This window comes from Sander lucioperca, chromosome 2 (assembly GCF_008315115.2).
Source record: "Sander lucioperca isolate FBNREF2018 chromosome 2, SLUC_FBN_1.2, whole genome shotgun sequence".
Lineage (NCBI taxonomy): Eukaryota > Metazoa > Chordata > Actinopteri > Perciformes > Percidae > Sander > Sander lucioperca.
The window spans coordinates 42,613,092-42,634,007 of record NC_050174.1 but is presented as its reverse complement, the minus strand read 5'-3'; the positions used below and the strand labels follow the sequence as shown (position 1 = coordinate 42,634,007).

Genomic DNA, 20,916 nt, shown 5'->3' with positions numbered 1-20,916 from the left:
GGCTCACACACTATCGGTCACTGCTGTCGTATTGTCTTCTTCTTCTTCTTCTTCTTCTTCTTCTTCTTCTTGTGTTTTTGAATGGCGGTTGGCAACCAGCTTTTTGGAGCATTACCGCCACCATCTGGACTGGAGTGTGGATCAAGAGGTCAACCTACACTTTCTTAAATCCTTTCTAATAACCCAGTTATCTTCAAAAAAGAAAACAAAAAATAAAAACAAATTTCACCTGATCCTTTTTGCAATATATCATGTAAATTTAATGTCATCTGGTTTTCACCCAGTTGTGAAATCAATCTTTGTCTGGCTTGATGGTATTTAGGACAATACATAATTACATGCTCTATGGTTTCTTGACTATCGCAATATTCACACATTCCATCAACATGCTTTTTCATTATAAATAATGTTCTATTTAATCCTGTATGTCCTAGCCTCATTCTGGACACCACATCTTCTTCTTGCTTACTTCTGTATGTATTCCTGTTCTTCCCCACTTTTTCTTGAATGCTATACAGGTGTCTCCCAGATTGTTCAGTGTCCCACAAAAACTGCCATTTTGTATTTGTTTTAGCTTTAATTATACTCTTGACTTCAGCTTTACTGTATTTAATATCCACCTCTATATCAGGCAGCTCTGCTGCTTTCTTTGCATACTTATCTGCCAATTCATTACCTCCTACACCTATATGGGCAGGTACCCATATAAATGTAGTACTAATACCGGACTTAATCAGATTGTTAGCTAGTTGCAATATTTCATACACTATGTCCTGTCTAGACTCAGAGTGAAGAAACTTGATGCTTGTCAAAGCTGAGCTGGAGTCTGAGGCAATCACAGCTTGCTTAGGTCTATTGCTCTCTACCCACATCAAGGCCATCCATACTGCTAACAGTTCTGCTGTGTATACAGCTAAATCATCATTAATTCTTTTAGCAGATCCAATGTTTAATTGAGGGATAACATAAGCAATTCCCATTTTCGTATCCGTCTTCTTAGATGCATCAGTGTATATAATGACTCCTTCTTTATATTTCCTTGAAATGTATCTCTGTACCCTGTAATGATCCACTTCATTAACCTCCTTTTCCCCCAATAAGCCTAAGTCCACTGGAACCTCTGACAAAAGCCAAGGAGGAACAACTGGATAAACAACTGAAGGGCTTATTTTCAGTGCACTGATTCCCATCATTATTACCTTCTGCCTTATTGTCCATCCAAAACTTTTAATTAGGTCATTCTCTCTTTCTTGACAATGCCATAGAACTGACTGACTCAAATGTTTGTCACCATGACCTCTCAAATTCGCCCAGTACACAAGAGACAACTGGTCTCTTCTAAGATGGAGAGGCATCTCCCCCATCTCTGAACTGCTGCCACTGGAGTGGTCTTAATTGCCCCACAACAAAGCCTCAAACCTTGATTTTGAATGACATCTAACTTCTTTAATGATGTTTTAGCAGCTGACCCATACACTATACACCCATAATCAAATACCGATCTCATCAGCCCTGTATAAATGGATTTCAACGCAGGTCTGCTTGCACCCCATTCTACTCCACGCAAACATCTCATCACATTCAACACTCTCTTGCATTTATCTATAATTTTTTGAATATGCATTGTCCAAGTCAGTTTTTTGTCAAACCAAATACCCAAATATTTGAAGAATTCCACTCGTTCTAACTCTGTCCCAGATAACTTGATTTTCATATTCATACGTATTTTCTTCCTAGAGAAGAATAAAGTCTTAGTTTTATCTATAGAGAACCTAAATCCCCATTGAACAGCCCATTCTTGGACTTTGTTTACTGCCTGCTGCATCTTATCCACTACACAATCTATATTTCTTCCCTTTTTCCACATTGCTCCATCATCTGCAAACAATGCTACCCCAACTGAATTTTGTATATCCTTAAAAATATCATCAATCATTATTGAAAATAATAGTGGACTGATAATGCTCCCTTGTGGGACACCATTTTCCACATTGTATCTCTTACTTAGTTCCCCATTTATTTTAACTTGAATAGTTCTGTCAGATAAAAACCCTTTTATCCACTGGAACATCCTTCCCTTTATTCCCAATATTCTTAACTTAATCAGCATACCATCTTTCCACAACATATCATATGCCTTTTCAATATCAAAAAATACTGCCACTACAGTTTCTTTATTCACCTGAGCCTTCCTTACTGTATCTTCTAGGTATACAATGGGATCCATGGTACCTCTACCTTTCCTGAAACCACTTTGATAATTTTGCATTAAGCCTTTATGTTCCATCCAATATGTAAGCCTGTCATTTATCATCCTCTCCATAGTTTTCCCCATCTGAGACGTTAAAGCAATCGGCCTATAGTTATTCGCTATTTGAGGATCTTTCCCAGGTTTCCTAATAGGAATGATTATAGATTCCTTCCAGGTTCTAGGAATGCAACTATTTATCCATACTTTATTATACATACTCAACAACACATCCTTCCCCTTATCACTTAAGTTCTCCAACATGGAATAACAGATTTTATCTTTCCCTGGAGATGACTTACCTAATTTCCTCAATGCCTTATTGAGTTCAGACTTTGTAAATAATACATCCAACACACCTCCTCCACTATCCTCATCGTCAAACACATACTGGTATGTTTGAACTGTTTCTTCTCTACCTCTCTTTTCTTCATGACTTAAATTTCCTGTGCTGTGCACTTTAGCTAAAGTTTTTGCTATAACCTCTGCTTTTTCCTTACTACTAGTGATAGTTCTTTGCCCCTCAATCAGCATTGGATATCCATATTCCCTTCCATTCCCTTTCATTTTTTAATCATGTTCCAAATTCTGTCCACTGGAGTAGTTCGACCAATAGAATCACAGAACTGTTTCCAGAGATCTTTTTTTGCTTGTCTTATTGTTTTCCTGACTATTGCCTGAGATCTTTTATATCGAACTAAATTCTGAAAATTATGTGTTCTCTTTAACTCTTTAAATGCTCTATTTCTATCTTTTATTACTTCCTTACAGTCTTTCGACCACCATGGTACTATTTTATTTAATGTCTTAGGCTTAGTTTTTGGAATAGAAACTCCTGCTGCAACAATTATACCACTGCTAATTTCACAACATAATTTCTCGATATCATGATCATTATCAATAGATATCAATAATTCATCACTAACTTCTCTATATTTATCCCAATCTGCTTTATCTAAAATCCATCTCTCTTCTCTTACGTCATGTTCCTTTCTTAATTCCTGTCGTATTGTCCCTCCCAGTTTCTAAGAAAGAGCCAATCAGAGACGTCTGTCACACTTACAGGCAAATAATATGACCGTTTCAGTTTGTCTTTTAACATAAGGTGTTGGTAGAACGAGCCATTATATTATTTTTATCCCTAGTTTAGTTTCTGATTATTTATATTGATGAATGAGTATTTAGTTAAACAAATGTTTTGATATTGTAACTATTTCTGTAAACACAAGAGGATGCTGTTTCCTTCTCAAATATCTCAAAGGCCATTTCTAACTGGTCAGACAAATACACCAGCATCAGAGGTTGAAAGTAGTCCCAAGTGCATTACTCTGGCCTGTACAGTACAGTTTTGAGGCATTGGATCTTTACTTTAGTAGGCTATTTGCATTTTTCTATAACTTTACACCTCTACGCTACTTTTCAGGCGTAAATATTTTATTTTATTTAAATTTAGCATTTTTCAATTGCTACACAGACTAATTAATAACACAGCAGTTAGGCTAACGGCCACCTAAACTAATAGATACATTCCAATAATGCATGCATTATTTTGCACTAATAATGAAACATCTACTTTTACATTATACATTTGATTTGATAGAGAATGCATCTGTACTAAATATGTGACTTTAACTTGTAATGGAGTACAATATGGTATTACTACGTTCTATATCCACTTACTGGCACATTTCACCTTTTCCAAAACACAAAAGTTTTTCTTTAACAACAAATACACAATATACCTTTGTCTTTAATACATGTATTTGACACAACAGAATCAAATAATTAGAAGAACGTTGATGTTTCAAGTCTAAAGTAATTATTTATCCTTCTTGCCAACTGTTTGTTGAATTTATCATTTTTGTCCCTCCAATATTTGTTCTCCATCTGATCAAACACTTTCCAGATTGATTTTCCACCGTTTGATAACTGCATGAAGCTGCCAGATAGATTTTCTAAGGCAGCCAGTCATGATGCTCTTTTTATAAAAATTGAGGCTTCCATATTGCTTGGTTTTTACAATCTCATTCATCTTCTGCCAAGGTTTCAATTTGCATTTATCATTTCCTGACACGGAGAGTAGAGATTTTTCCACTTGCAAAACACTGTTGAAATAATCCATCACTTGATTTATTTTCCAGTCTAATACACATTGCAGTGGCGTGCATAGGGGGAAAATGAAGGGGGAAAGCTCCCCTGGCTTTTTGTCTTGGGTGCAGAAATGCTCTTTTCAAATAGCAAATCATAACTTGTTTCCTCCTGACAAAACTGTCATGTGGCTGAAGAAATTTCCATTATAGATCCTGCCAGTAATATAGCATATTGCTGCTCCCTGAACAGCAAACATGCACACTGCTGAGACACTGCATACCTAATGTGACTCCATCAAAGTGATGGTCTCGATTAGTCTGTCGGCAGGAAAATAACTGTTCATGATCAATTAATTGTTGTAAATTGTTAATTAAGTATTTTTTAAAAGAAACAACGTCACCTTGGGAAATTGTGATTGTCATTTTTTAAAAACTATTTTCTGAAGTTTTATAGACCAAACGGTTAGTTGATATTAGCAGATCAATAGATAATGAAAATAATTGTTAGTTGCAGCCATAGTCACAACCTTTTTTGCAATTATCCACAGTGTTGCAATGGCAACAGTCATAACCCAGAAACATAAACCAGTGACAGACAATAAAGCTATTGCTAAAAGTGATACTACCATTTCATTTGTTTGATTTCAATTTGCCAATGGTACCCATACAGGTATTGGTTTACCTACCAGAAAGATACATCTTGATTACTGACTTTTATTGTGAAATTTCTAATTATTCTGTGATTTTATTTTCTAATATAAGGTGTCAAACCTTCTTAGCGGTGAATATCACACACAGATGCACACTTCACTTTTTAATGGCTCAACATAAATTTAGAATAATGTTCAGACATTACTTGCTGATTATGGTGACATAATCACCAGTAATCAATTAGTGATCAAGTTTAGGATTGTGTAATTGCTCTTGTTGTTGTGACGTCAGACTGAAAGCATGAGTTTTGTATCTGTTGGACCTTCCTGGAGGTCACAGAGAGCCTGGTTTTTGCCATTATTGAGAGTAGAGCATTCCAGTACATTAGCAGCGGACCGTCTCCTCTCATCAGGAAAAGGCTGTGCAGCAGGCGCGCCAGCGGCTAGAGGAAGAAATGACAAAGAAATGAAAACAAAGTGGGCTGCTTTTACAGAATTAACTGTCAATCTATACTACAAACAGACTTCCAAAAGGGATGTTGGCTGCAGCAGTTACCAATACATGCGCTTGGGCTTTTATGAGCATCCCTGTCACACAAATCCTGCAACTGTTAAAGCATTTAACCTCCATTCAAACAATTATTGAACGAGACCATTATATGATGAGAAGAGTTACTGAGTAGAAAGGGAACAATGGCTCTAATGAGGAACAGTGCAGTGCAGCAGGTTGCTGGGGAAAAAAGCTAATTCAGCAGACATGCTCCGCAGCATGTCTCCCGTATGATACATTATGATAAGAGAAGAAATGGGTAGAGCAGAGGACAACACTGATTAGTTTGGGAAAGTACAGCTCCAGTGGTGCCCTTCATTCTGCCTGCACCACCCCATCTAAGATGGTTTCCATGCCAACTACCTGCTACTTTTAGTGTAGATTAGGAGGTTTGAGAAGCAAATGTATGGCATAAAAACAAACTGTACCAGCATTGTTACTTGCATCTAGACTGTAAGAGCTGAAATCTGAGCAGCCTTTCTATATAAAATATTTTTTAAAGTTTTACTGCAGAGTCAATACTAAGGCAGAAGAGTGCATGTCAAAATTCAAAATGGGACAGTCTATAAAGGAATGGGAGCAGTGTGAAATGAACTGTGTCTACTGTATAATATACACACTCCCCGCTCTGTGATTCATACGTGGAATGGAGGGGTTGTAAAGTGACTGAGGTGTATACTGGCAGGTGCAATTTCCCTGGGGCTGCTCTGTGATTGTGAGGCGAGCAATCAATTTTCTTTCCAACGCTGTTCGATGAAGCCTGCCAAACGTCTTAGTACGGCAGCCACCGGCTGATACACAATTCCCCTGAAATGATAAGCAGTGGGTGGTCGTTTATACTGCCACAGGATTTGGGCAGATCTGCCTCAGTGTATTTTGTTGTGATTATGAATCATGTTGTGAGAAATTGCAATGGCATACCACAGTGGGACTGTTTGGAGAAAGAAATTGGAATTTCTAATCTGTATGGAATTCAGTAAGGAATCTGGATAATTGAAATTACATGGGAAACTACTGGGTAATACTTTACTTGAAGGTATCTACATAAGAGTGACATGATACTGTCATGAACACATGACACTGTCATGACACATGAACCCTAACCGTAACGGTGTGTTTTTTCTTCCTTGAGTTTGTCTGCTCTACAGGTTGCAATGATTGTCAATTCATATTAATCTAAAAGATGAAAAAGTAAAGTCACCCTATTTCTGCAAGTTCCGGACAGTCCTTTCACATGCTTGTCTGTCACTGCTCATTTAAAGATGGTGAAAGGAGTGCCAACAACTTTATGGCTTCTTGTAAAAAAAGAGAAGATTTTTCTGGCATGGCCCACAGTGGAAAGCATTCTACAAGACAGCAAGCAAAGACCTGATAGCACAGCCGGACTGTGCTTTGTCAGCTGCTCTCTAAAGATTGGTTTGCTCTGCGTCATGTACAGTTTGCCTGTCATGTACAGTTTGCCTACACTGCTAATGGAATATCGTAAACGTAAACGCATTTTCTGTGCTCTTTCATAAGCGCTTCAGATACAGCCGTGCACAGTAACCCTGGTAACCGCCATCCTCTCTAACACTTGCTATGATGCCAAGTAGAAAGGGGACTTATGGTTGACCACATTTGAATTGGGATAAAGCTAAACTGTGGGCAAGAACCTGAGTGGGTGGTTGGTCGCATCTGTCATATGTCAGTGGGTCTGGACTCATATTGAACACAGCATCTGTGGAGCAATAGCAACTTGCTGTCCTCCCTCTATAGCGTTATGCTGCTTCTGAATTAAGTTTTCACCTCTTGCTATTGGGCTGTGAGGGCTATTTTGGCGTGTGACACCCACCGTCTTATTTGCTGTGACAATGTTAGTGTAAATTCTGAATCATACGCCGACACAGAGGAACACAGAGGGAAAAAAGTGAGGAGGTAAAAATAATTGTTTGTCTGAGCACACAGATGTGACTGGAACTGAGTAGAATACTTATGTGGCTTTAGAAAGCAGGAAGGACACTCAGAACATTTATATGAATTAAAGGAGGAGGGTCAGCAGGGCTAATGCACACTGGATTGAGTCTAACTTTCGGTCTGCTAATGCAATTGTATTTTAATAAACCCCTATCTCAAGTCTCTTTCTCTCTCTTCTCTCTCTATTGCTCTTTTCTCTTTTTCCCTCATTTAAATCAGTGTATTCCACTATACTAAATGTAATTCTTGAAGCAGCACATACCAACAATGAAATAATGTTATGATATGCTTTGTTTCATTTCATACTAGGCAGACTTTACAGTCCAAAACTAACACTAAGATTCCATTTTGGTAGTGATTTGGAAACATATGTAGAGAATTTTGGTGTCAATGATGGGTTTAAAGGAATCGCTTTAGAGTTTGGGGGGGGGTATACTTATTCTTGCAGAGTTTAATTAAAGGATTTCTATCACTCTCATGCCTTTATGGTAATATATCAGTTGGTTAATTTAGCTTAGTATAAAGTCTGGGGGAAAGGGGAAACAGCTGGTTTCAAGAATATAAATCTGCCTACCACCACCTCTAAATCTCACTAATTAACAATTTACATCTTATTTGTATGATCCATGCAACTCTTTGGAGGTTTTGGTACCTTTGTTTATCTTTATGCTGAGATTAGCTAACCATTTCCTGGCTATATCTTTAATAAGAGGTATTTATCTTCTCATCTAATACTCCTCAAGAAAGTTAATTAATAACTTAAGCCTATTTCCCAAAATGTTGAACTATTCCTTTAACTCTAATTATAAAGTACATATGTTTTAAACTTGCAGTACTTGATGTTTGGCCACATGGAGGCAACAGAAACAAGCTGTGAAGATATTATCACCTTTTAAGCTAATATGGCTAACGTGTTAGCAAACTGTTGCTTATTTAGTAGTCTACATTCACGACGTTCCACTTCCAGGATTGCTCCGGTGGCGCCGGAAATTTCACTGGATGTCCGCTACCTTTCACTTTCTTTATGTTGGAATTTTAAACTCCGATTTCTGAGGACTATGGTTAACTGCTCCTCAGATCTCTGCAGGGTAAATCCAGACAGCTAGCTAGACTGTCTGTCCAATCTGAGTTTTTTGTTACACACATTTCCCCAAAACAAGTTCAATTCTCGAGGCTATTTTGCAGGAGCACAGTGGCTCCGTCCGGCTCGTAACGCCGCCCATGACAAATGTGATTGGTTTTAAAAAAAATGCCAAAAATCAGAGCACGTTTTTCTCCCATCCCGGAATGCTGTGTGGACTAGCCAGAACCTCCTCTGCAGCGTTGTGGAGGAACGTCTGGCAACGGCAAGGCTACTTATTTAGCTACGCATCCAGCAGATATGGAGCAACATTAGTGTTTAATTATCACCGCCAGGCGTAGATGAGAGTGGTGAGACTCAACCAAAACAGTCCATCTGTGGGCCGGGAAAACAAACCAATGAGTTGAAAGAGGATATAGCTCATTTGCTCTGTAGAGTTGAGGGGAACTGCAGAGTTGGGTGACAATGCTCTGTGGATTTGACACTATGGTTACCTCTTAAGTTTTACAGTATATGTATTTTGTTTTTCTTTATTACTCACCAGTGTTGCAGCTGCTCCCAAAAGTCACATTTAACAGAGGAGCATCAAGGTGAGCTTCTGTGTCCGATGGGATCTGTTCAACCGATGGGGGTTGTTTGTCATCTACGAGTACCTGAGGCATTGTGGCATTTGTTCTTGGCTGGGGTTATTTAGAGCCTAAGGGGATTTATAGGACCGTGTTGCAGTGATGGTGTCAAGGATCACTTCGACTTGGTTCTTGTACAAGGCTGTAATATTGCAGGGGAGATTGTCCTTCGCTCAATGAGTAGCGCCCTGTACACAATGCGTATGGATTCAGGGTTGCAATGAGAGAGGGGTTGAAGGAAAAATCAAGCGGCATGATCAATATGGCCTTAGTATTTCACTGTTTGATTTTAGATGATGAATTATACCTCTGCCATGTTTAGATTTTGTATGGTTAGCCGTTAGCTTTTCACACCATACAAATCCTGGAATAAGTTTGCTGCCATATGAGGGGTGTGAACAGTGGGCAGATCAGACGTTTAATTAAGCAGAGAGTCGTGATTACATTTTACATGTATTTAGATTTTTTTTTCTGTCCTGTGTTAGATTCTTTCTCTTTTCGTTCTTTCTCATACACATTATTATTGCTATCGAACAGAATACATATTGCATACAACACCCATCACATCAAAATCATAAATCATTCATACATTCACGTAAAAAATCACAACAAAATCAAATATTGCAATTCAAAAAACTGGTATGTATAACATAGCTTTTGATTTAGTTAGTGCATATATTATGTTGCTCTCTGCTGCATTCAACCTGCACACACACACACACACACACACACACACACACACACACACACACACACACACACAAGGATCCTTTGCACTGTCTGACATATTGGTATTTATACAAACTAATATATGACTAGCACTATAAAGTGTTGGTACAGAACATTCCTGTGGCATTAGGGGTTTGGGTTAGTGACTGTAAATCTTTTCATTCTTTTCATCTCTTGATACTTACACCCAGTGGCGGAATGTAACTAAGTACATTTACTCAAGTACTGTACTTAAGTAAAAATTTGAGGTACTTGTACATTACTTGAGTCTTTTCTTTTCATGCCACTTTCTACTTCTACTCCGCAACATTTCAGAGAGAAATATTTTACTTTTTACTCCACTACATTAATCTGACAGTTTTAGTTACTAGTTACTTTACAAATTAAGATTTTTCCACACAAAACACATGTAGTTTATAAAATATGATGTTTTATTATAACTTAAACTACCCAGCAATATATAGGAACACAAGTGCAGCTGAATTGATTAGCTGAGTAAACACTTGAGTGACAGAACTGTTTGGATCGTCTCCAGTTTCTAAAATGTGAGGATTTTTCTGCATTGAGTACTTTTACTTTTAATACTTTAAGTACATTTTCCTAATTATACTTACATATTTTACTTAAGTAGCATTTTCAATGCAGGACTTTAACTTGTAACAGAGTATTTTTACAGTATGGTATTAGTACATTTACTGAAGTATAGGATCTGAATACTTCTTCCACCACTGCTTACACCAAATGTGAGCTATAAACATACAGTAATCCCTGACAGACCTTGATTTAATCTAATCTAATCTAATTTTAGAGTAACACATGTGAAATGTACATCCAAATGTGGTTGCCTGTGTTAATATTTACAACATTGACACTATCAATATATCCTGTATGTCACCATTATCTCTACATACTGCATCTCCTTTATCTATGACATCATCTGGAAAATGTTTGACCTTTTTGATCCCTAAAAGAACTCAGGGAGTAGTGATTTTACTAATCTTTATAAATGAGTTATTGTTCAACACTTTTTGGCCTTACATGCCGATTTAAATCAATACTATTACAGTACGACATCTTTTATATTTCATAACAGTTACTGTCAGCACTGACGTCAAGTAGAAGACCATACCAACTATAACAACTATAACTCATTTTGCGAGCGTAATTTAAATGTTCGGCATGGATGTGATCTGAATTTGGTCTGCCTCTTATTTTATTTTTTTTTTAATATTTATTTTATTGTGATCCAGCTTTCTTATAGGTTCAGACACGTCACACTAGAACTCACGATATGATCCCATTAATAAACAATAAACCCTTTGCTACGCACAAAATGAAATAACTTAATTTAATCTGTGCTACTCACAATCAATGTTAGATGTTAAATAGGTTTTATTTATACTTCTGACTCTTTTCCATAACTCATTATAACGATAACTTCCTGGCACTTCCTGAGCTCAAACAAGGGCCTATGACTAACTTTTCTAGCCTGGCTCCACAACATAAAGGCCCCTCTCACAGCAGCATGAAGTAGGTTTAAATATATACAAATTCTTTTTACATTATTTAGGGGTCCTCTTGATATCACAAAAAAAAATCATGGTTTCCTTGGGTGTATTAGTTTCTTCACTTACTTCACCTCCTTTAAAACACGACTGAACAAAGTGTGAAGTTACAGAGAGCCACCATGTATTTCTCTGTTCTGGCTGGCTGGTGTTTGTAATGTAATTTGAAGCCTCATTGCACAGCAGAGGATATTAAAGGTCTGTTAAAGTGAGAGTTTTTTTTTGTCAACAGAAATAAATCACCCAAAAACCGGCGATGGGCTTAAAAACACAGAGGAACAACTGCTCCCCAAATATTAAATAATAATAATAATAAATACTATAAAACATGGATAGGCCTTTGTGGAGCTACAGCAGGGGAACAATTCCTTCTTAATAGGGCATGGTAGTATATTGATTTACCATGGCAGTGACACATAAAACTATTTTCAATTTTCCCACAAGAACCACTCACAAATGCCTTATGTAATCAGTCTTTCTCCGAATCCAAATATGGACATATACAGTATTTGAATCGAGTTACTTCATGTATTGTGTAAATGGACACAAGATAGGAGTCCAAACAGTTGATAGAGTGTACCGAATAAAAGAAGTGATCAAAGAGCATTCAAATATTTCATGCTACAGCTAGAGATAATGTTTCAAAACTGTTTGGAACATGTTATCTGTTCTTATCACCAAAGACGGACAAAACTCATCTGCTTTCTGTTTGTTTATGTGCTCTGTGGCAGAAATGTTCATTTTAGAAACCATGTTCCCTTTTTCCATGAGAGGTATTCTTCCTTTCCAGATTGCACAAGCTTCTCCGGCCACACTCGATTGGGCTGAATGCCCTTGAGCCCATCAACTTGTCACTTATCAATCATAAATAAACTGCTGGACACACTGTCAAAAAAGCCCAACAATGTCATGTCACCACAGTGCTCAGTTGTCTAGACATTGAGACACACTGAGACACAGACATTTAAAAAATGTTTTTCTCTCTCCTTCCGTCAAAACAACACCAGTTAAAAGAAAAATCAAAATTTGATTGACAGTAGTAGAGATTGCAAGACGGGAGAGGTACAACCGCTGTTCCATGTTTCAATATATTGAATAGTTTTCAGCATTCTGGCTTTTCTCTGAAATATATGTGCACATATGAATCGTCTTGAGTGACTTGACACACGTGTCTCTGTGTCAAGTAAACACCCACAGAGCTGTTGTTGTTGGTGGCAAGTCATTTCACTGTTCTGCCTCTCTCTCTCTCTCTCTCTCTCTCTCTCTCTCTCTCTCTCTCTCTCAGACAAACAGCTATTACTGTTCTCTCGTACAGCCTCTACTTGAAACAGGAGTGTGTGGGGACGGTGTGAAGAAGCAGTTAACAATCTGTTGCACTAGCAAGAGAGGTGCAAAGAACGCGTTTAAAATAGTCTGAGGTGTTATCTGCGGAGGGCTCAGGACAGGGATTCTAATCGTGATGATGTTTTTAATTGTATGGACCTTAAAAAATTATGTAATACTGCAGATGCAGAGAACCTGTGTGGTTGGCTTTGGGTATATGGGCTGCAGTACATTACACACTGACGAGCGTAATGATCTTTATAGAGAAGTTAGTTCATGGCCTTGAATACATGCACATATCAATCGATGTAAATCAATAGTCATTATTAAATTGTGGCAGCAGAAAATGATTTTGGATTTTTTTCTTTTTAGATGCAGAATTAGCATCGTGGTGTTTGGGTGACAAAATGAACTTCAATGTAACACAAGATGATGTAGTAGTCCTCTATAATTTACACTCTGTGTTTGTCTACATAAAAAAAAACACTACTCATAAGAGCTGTTTGTACCCACAGATCCTCAGGGTGTGAAAACTTAAAATCTGTCTGAATTTCTTTAAACAGCATTGTTTCTGTTTTCCACAGCTAAATACTTCCACATCTCTATACAGTCTTGATTTAGAAACGTTCCCCATGTGGACAGAAGAACACAATAGCCTATAATATAGTTCACAGGCATCATACTGTATTTAGCCCTTTTATGGCAATCACAATAATCCTCCTAGGAATTTTAAACATTGCACTCATCATAATATCAATATTAGCCTACATTACAGCGACTTCTCATTGGGGTGCTAGGCTATTATGAAACCTGCCTCAATATGAGAAGGCTCAGCGAAATTAATCATCTAATGTCGCTCACTAATAGTGAAACAGACCATGAGTAAAAAAAATTCAAATAACTCAGTTCCCCCATTGGCCCCTGTGAGTGCGCGTGCCTGAGCACGGGTGTACATGCGTGCGTGCGAGCAACGGAGATTTTATTATGTAACATGTCCCCAATCACATCCCTTGCCTGAGTCTGAGGCATAAGGTCGCTTTAAGAGCTATCTCAGTTCCTATCAGTGCTCCTGGCAGGACACCTCCTACGTTCTCCTCGACCAAAAACTCTTGTTGTGTCTCACCTGATGCAAAGCAGCGCTGGAAGCCTGAGGGGAAACAACATCTCGGTAAGAAACAACGGCTAATTAAAACACGGCATTTCAAGCTAGCCTTCAACTGTTTAAGGGGTGGAGGGTTTTAACTGAAAGTAGGAAAGACATGTTTCCTATAAGGTCGGTTATTTTGTATTTTTATGACATGCGACGACAAAAGCTCTAACGACTCTAATATTTCAGTTTCAGTACCCTAACATTTTTTTTCTTTATGGGGTTCTGTGTGTGTAACGTTAGGGAGTTTTAACAATCTTATCGCACGCGCTGGTATTTTTGAATTCCCTGTGCTGTCAGGCGAGCTAATTCTGATGTGATTTGTAGTTTTCTTCTTACTTAACTGGCCAGCCTGTTCTCCTTAGGGGGATGCTAAAAGTGTAGGTAGCGCGGTTTAGTGGACGTTTAGGTGGAAATGAGTGATGTCCTGCCCCCCCCCCCCGGACAGGAGAGCAGCCAGCACACTCTGTGGTACACTGGAGGACAGAGGAGTCTCCTCCACCTGTCCGGAGCCGAGAGAGTCCGCGTCAGACAACGCAGTTGCAGACAGACAGTGGATCCAGGACAGCTGAAGACAGACAGTGGATCCAGGACAGCTGAAGACAGACAGTGGATCCAGGACAGCTGCAGAGACCCAGGGTACAGTAGCCACTATGACACTTTTTCATCCCTTCATGTGGTTTTCATCCGCCCGTGCGTGATGCCCATAATCATTTTCGCATGATAAAATCCAGACTTGTGTGATGTCAAAGTAGATTAGCGAGGTGACCGAACGATGTCAGATACGGATTTAAAATCTCATTTACAACCATCCCACTTCTGATACTAAATAAATATAATATATTTTAATATAATTTATTTAAAATATTTAAATATATATATATCTGCAGATAATCTGTCACATTAATTAGTAAGTCTCATGTCAAATATTAATAATGTCCTTATTACATTTCATTGTGACACTCTTTGGACAGCAGACTCAACACAAAGCAATGCATCACTTTAAAATGTCCAAATTCTGCCATAAATGATTAGCATGAAGGCTACAGAATGGGTGTGATATGCGGGCCTCATATTTAGAAATTCAGCCAGGTTTAGTCAGGTTAATATCCAGAAGGGGTTAAATTATCCAGACGCCAAGACAAAAAACAACTGTACCACAAAGAAAATGAAGTGGTATTCCCGTACTTAGCTCCAGGTACAAGTGTTTACTTTTGTTATGATTACTCTTTGTTTGTAATCACCACAGATTAAACAGCACATTATAATAGGACCTTTCTGCTCATACTAGAGACAGCCATAAGCAATTAATGTCCTGCCTGTCAACATTTGTCATCGTTAAGGAGTCCTCAATTAAAAATGATAAATCCTGTAGATTGTTATTCTATTAACATAGCAGTGCTCATTTCTGAAGATTTGAGCCAAGGGCAAAACATCCTGGTTAATCAGTACTGTTTTTCACTGCTGCGCGAGCACGCATGCACACACACACACACACACACACACACACACACACACACACAAACACACACACACACACACACACACACACACACACACACACACACACACAGACACACACACACACACACACACACACACTACTAAGGTTCTTGGTCTTGGTGTAATAAAATTGTATTTCTGTTCTGTTTTCCAGTACATTAATTTGTTGGAGATTGTAAGGACCACATGTGCTTTAGAATCTATTGTGAATGCTCAGCGACAACGAGAGGTGTCTGTTCTTTATGGACAGAAACAGAATAAATTCCTGCTGTCAAAAGGGGAGAAAACAGTGAGAGGGAATGATTGTCCCTGAAGGAGCAGTCATTATCACATTATTGTGATGGAAATTCAAATCAGCATGCCATTATAGCAATGCCAAGAAGTCTGGATCTGTGCTGTTTTCTTGATGGCATGCTATCAGCGCATCATTTCACTCTCATAGCCGGTCCTTGAGGAGAAAATCAGCCTCACGATATCTACATATTATACCAGCATTGATAATTCCCTTCATACGTCTCTGTTTTTGCTATACTGAATCCACTGCCAGTGTGTGCAAAGATGAAACTGAACCACTAAACATAACATAAAGACACTTGTGCGATTACATTCAGAAACACTGTGATTTAAAAAAAAAAAAAAAAAAACCTGCAAGCAAGAGAATCAGTTTCTGCCACATATCCTTATTTAAAAGTAGTAACCGTCTAATGATGAAATTAGCTTTTTCAGCAAGTTAGGGTCAATTTCCTTGCATGCTGCAGTTTTCATGGGAGCTACATTTCAATTTGAGTGATAAACCAACCTCTTAATATCTCAAGAGCTCCTAACTTTAGAAATACACTTTTCATGACTGGAAATTTGTATAAGCTCAACTCATTTCATTTTTCCCCCTTGTTTTCAGGCAGCAAGTAAACTTCGTTGTAAAGACTGCCGAAGATTAAGGATGAGGCAAAGCTGTAAGAAAATGCAAATGTTATTCATGAAGTAATTACAGCAGGTGTGACACAACAAATTAGTTCCATTAAGCCCCCCCCCCCCCCGGCTTTTGAAGTGAGCCCAGGAAAGCCGTCATGGAGCTGCAGCACAACACCAACCACAACCAAGCCTTGTGGAAAGAGATACCGTGGGATTTCACCGACGAGTGCTCCCTCTCAGTGAGTGGCAACACTTTTCTCATCATTGCTTACAGTGCAGTTATGGCAGTAGGTCTCATTGGAAACTCTTGCCTGGTGTTTGTCATCACACGGCACAAGGAGATGCGCAACGTCACCAACATCTTCATCGCCAACCTGTCCTGCTCTGACATCCTCATGTGCATTGTGTGCCTGCCAGTGACTATTATTTACACGCTGATGGACCACTGGATCCTAGGAGAAGTCCTGTGTAAGCTCACGCCGTTCATCGAGTGCATATCGGTCACTGTTTCCATCTTCTCCCTCGTCCTCATCGCCATGGAGCGCTACCAGCTCATTGTCCACCCGACAGGATGGAAGCCCATGGTGGGCCAGTCCTACATGGCCGTGGCTGTCACCTGGATCATTGCCTGCCTGATCTCGGCGCCTTTCCTCTCGTACAGCGTACTCACCTTCCCTTTGCAGAACCTGAGTCTCCCCTTCCCGGTCAGCGACCAGCTTGTGTGCATGGAGCTGTGGCCATCAGTTCAAGAGCGGCGAGCTTACACCACCTCCCTGCTGGTCTTCCAGTACTTTCTCCCTCTCGCCCTCATCATGATCTGCTACCTGCACGTCTACCTGCGCCTCAGGAGGCGGAAGGACATGGTGGAGCGCGGCAGGAACACCACTCAAAGGAAAACCAAGGGCGCCACCAGGATCAACGCCATGTTGTTCTCCATAGTGGTGGCGTTTGCCCTCTCCTGGCTCCCTCTCACCGTCTTCAACACGGTGTTCGACTGGAACCACGAGGCCATCCCGTCCTGCGGCCATGACGTCATCTTCTCAGCCTGCCACCTCGCGGCCATGGCCTCCACCTGCGTCAACCCCATCATCTATGGTTTCCTCAACAGCAATTTCCAGAAACAGGTGAAGTCTGCCCTGTTGCGCTGTCGCTGCTGGGGGGTGACAGAGAGTTACGAGAGCGTCCCGCTCTCCACCGTCAGCACAGAAGTCACCAAGGGGTCAATCTTGAGCAATGGGTCTATGAGCATGAGCATTAGATCCTAAGACTTTTCAGTGAAAGACAAAGAGACTACTGGGGCTTCTTCAGCCTTCATTGTGTCATTCTTTGGAGCTCTTTATTTTTATTTTATTTTTTGCTTTGTTACGTCCAAAAGCGAGGTTGACATTTACAAAGTTATAAACCTCACAGCACAGCAGTCCAGAGAGAGCCCATTGAAGAGACTTTACCAGCACGGGCCAACGCCCTCGCTTCAGTATGAGTTAGCATGTAAGAGGAAGTAGATAACACATTGATGGTGCAAAGATTGGACAAGTTTAAGTATTGTAGGGCGAGTGAAGGCACTTTACATGAGCACTTTTACAACTCTGTATAGTCCGTTCCTCATGTGCTGTGGGCACATGCGAATCTTCGTTAGACAGCATTTAATCTGGTAAATCTGTCATGTTTTTTTTTTTCTGAAGCACTGGGATCTACTCAGAAGTCACGTTTCACTGAATATCAGCTGTGTAAGGTTTGTTTTTCACACTGTTACCTGCTTTAAATGTGAATTGAACCCCCCCCCCCCCCCAAGACAACTGAAAGGACAAAGGGGTTGGGGCACTGCAAATGTTCTTTTCAATTTTGCTGTTTTATATTAATAGTATTGATAAAAAAAAAGCGAGGGTGTGAGAGATTGTAAACTTTGATGTGTTAATGATTATCAACAGAGTAGCTCATTACATAACTGAAGGAGAGAACATTAGTGCATTAAATGTGACTCCAGGCGTTCACTGAGACAATATACTGGCATCATCCTAATGCATTTATCATGACCTAAAATCACCACAAACAATGTAATGATCTTTTACAGAGAACCTTGGCAAGAGCTATATACATCCCATGCTGTCCGCCAAGGTCTGCGCTGCAGTGTGTTGTGCAAGTGGGGTGTTTTTTTGTTTTTTTTCTCATAAAATGTGCCATTTAACAAGCATATATCAAGATGTCAAAGAAGCAGTAAAGGACTTAGTCAGAGCGGGGTTCTTCTGCTGTAAATAACATTGCTAAATACATGTATGACCTGTAAAATGTATAGCTTATGGTGTGGTGGGGGGAGAGCACTGTGTAGCATAGCAGATATCTCCTAGGAAACCTGTTGTAAGTCACTTCTCTTTGTGGTATTGAACTAAATTAAAACATCTACTATCACCTTTAATGATAACGTCCATGTTGCAATATTTGGTTTTAATGAGTCACAGTTTTGACTGTTTGATGTTCAATTCTTGCACTGCATTTGTTGTTGCTGTTGTGGTTGTTGAGTGTGCACAGAATAGATTTTTCTGTCACCTTGACGGTCAATTCATCCATTCATCATTCTCAGCTTTTAGCAGATAATTGATCGGTCCTATGTCCCTAAGTCTCCCATTAAAGGCTTCAAATGGTACACCGAGACCAGACTGCACGTTTCCGCTTGAGGTAGCAGTGTGGAGTCAGTGTGGGATCCTAATCCTGGTTTGTGACGTACAGAAAAAGAAAATCTAAACAGTCAATTGTTGCAAAATCGTTTTTTCTTCCTGAGGTCAAATTCAGTGTGCTGCCTCTGTGTGCATTATTTAGGGGTACATCTGAGAGCACAACACATTTTAGCTGTGCATGTAGTGTTGAATAAATCAGTGTTGTGTTTGGTGCCTTAGATGTTAAAACAGCATGGGGAGGGTAAAAAAACTGTATGAGAGATCAATGGGAGTTGTGCTAAATATTCATGCTGTGGTGACGCATGTTAACAGTTATACTTTTATCCGTCTCAAAGACGAAGTATATCAACCAAGAGTAAAAGAAAGGGTGAGATTGTCGCTGCCTTTAAGCTTTGGTGTTTTTAATGTCAGGAGGTCAAATGTAGCATGTTTTTACACCTCACAGAAAGCCAAATCTGTTTTTTTTTTTACTCTGAAGGCATCTCACACCTAACAACCTAGTCTAGCTTTGCCACACCCTCCTCCAAAGCACGCTGAAGGAGGGTCAGGCTACTTCACATAGCATTCGGGGATGGGAGGGTGCTCTGGTTTATTGGCATTTCTTTAAACCAATCAGAATCGTCATGGGCGGTGCTAAACTCCGCACAGAGCCGCTGCAAAATAGTTGTGCGAGAGAAAACTCCGATTGGACAGATAGTCTAGCTAGCTGTGTCAATTTAACAGGCAGAGATCTGAGGAGCAGTTAACAATAGTCCTCATACATCCACCGGAGTTTAAATTTCAACACAAAGAAAGCGTAAGGAAACGGAAAATACATGCATCCGGCGGAATTTCCTGTTGCGCCGGTGCAATCCCGGAAGCGGAACACAAAGGATATAGACTACACACAACCTAACAAACTGTTGTCCAAGAGCAATTTAGCCCATAAGAGAGCTCTCAGAGGTCCTTGTCGGCATAATTGACAGTGTGTTTCCGCTGCCTTTGTCTGAGCTGTCCTTTACAGACTGTCAACCCCCTCTCTTATCCTACGGTTCCTTCCTCTCCTCTGTCTTTCCTTTAAAAAAAAACACCATCGAATGAAAACAGCAGCGTTGATTTTGTCTGGAAGAAAGGACCCAAGATGCCGGAGGTGCTGTCGTACTCCTGCGACACTTAACGAGTGGAACTCAAATGATGCCATTTTAAATTGTTACCCAAGTAACTGCTAAGGGGCCTGGGCACTGAAATGAAGTTGAGCTGGAGGCAAACACTTAATCAGTCCACAGGACCAGACTCTCCTTGTCAGTGGAGCAGTTCCAGAAAGATTAGCATCATGGCTCTCTGCGTTTTCATTTAGAGCGATTCTCATATGAGAAATCTCTCCAGATCGCAGGAACAGCATGAACTACATAGTTGGCGAGAGATTTCCTCAAGCTGTTGTTTTGAGCATTTTTAATTCTCTTCTGTCACATTTTTCTTGCCTGCCGTGCTAGGAAGACGGCATAATTCACCCTGTTTTTGCCTTGTCCCCATATCAATTGTTAGAATAATAGCTATCAATACTTTCCATTGCTTTGTAGAAAGCTCTTAAAGATCAAAATGTTAAAATACGTGTACAGTATTCACAGGATCTACAGCATAAAGTGCATCTGCAGGGTCCACACTGAGCGTAAGGAATTAAATTATAACTTTTATAAAGGGGTGACAACTTAGATGTGGTACAAAAGGTCTTTTCAAAATCTTGTATGTGATGAGGTCAGACAAAGCCATTGTTTGTGGTGATTTCAATATAATTCACATATGCCGCACAAATGCATTATAATAGTGCTTATTCAACAGCAAATATGTAACTGGAGCCAGGAGATGGCTATATAGCATAAATAAAGGA

The 20,916-nt window shown here is 39.6% G+C and overlaps 1 protein-coding gene across 3 annotated transcripts; it reads left to right on the top strand.

Moving 5' to 3' along the window:
• Nucleotides 1-13,784: 13,784 nt before the first annotated feature.
• npy8br (neuropeptide Y receptor Y8b) lies at nucleotides 13,785-18,796 on the top strand. Of its 3 annotated transcripts, none has more exons than XM_035998065.1 (3): nucleotides 13,785-13,983; nucleotides 14,450-14,601; nucleotides 16,364-18,796. In XM_035998065.1, the coding sequence occupies exon 3, from the start codon at nucleotides 16,533-16,535 to the stop codon at nucleotides 17,640-17,642; it is 1,110 nt and encodes a 369-aa protein (XP_035853958.1). In that variant the 5' UTR covers nucleotides 13,785-13,983; nucleotides 14,450-14,601; nucleotides 16,364-16,532; the 3' UTR covers nucleotides 17,643-18,796. The 3 variants fall into 3 exon arrangements, with proteins under 3 accessions (XP_035853958.1, XP_031156627.2, XP_035853959.1); XM_031300767.2 differs by having other exon boundaries at nucleotides 13,797-13,983; nucleotides 14,411-14,601; XM_035998066.1 differs by having other exon boundaries at nucleotides 13,797-14,063.
• The last annotated feature ends 2,120 nt before the right edge of the window (nucleotides 18,797-20,916 follow it).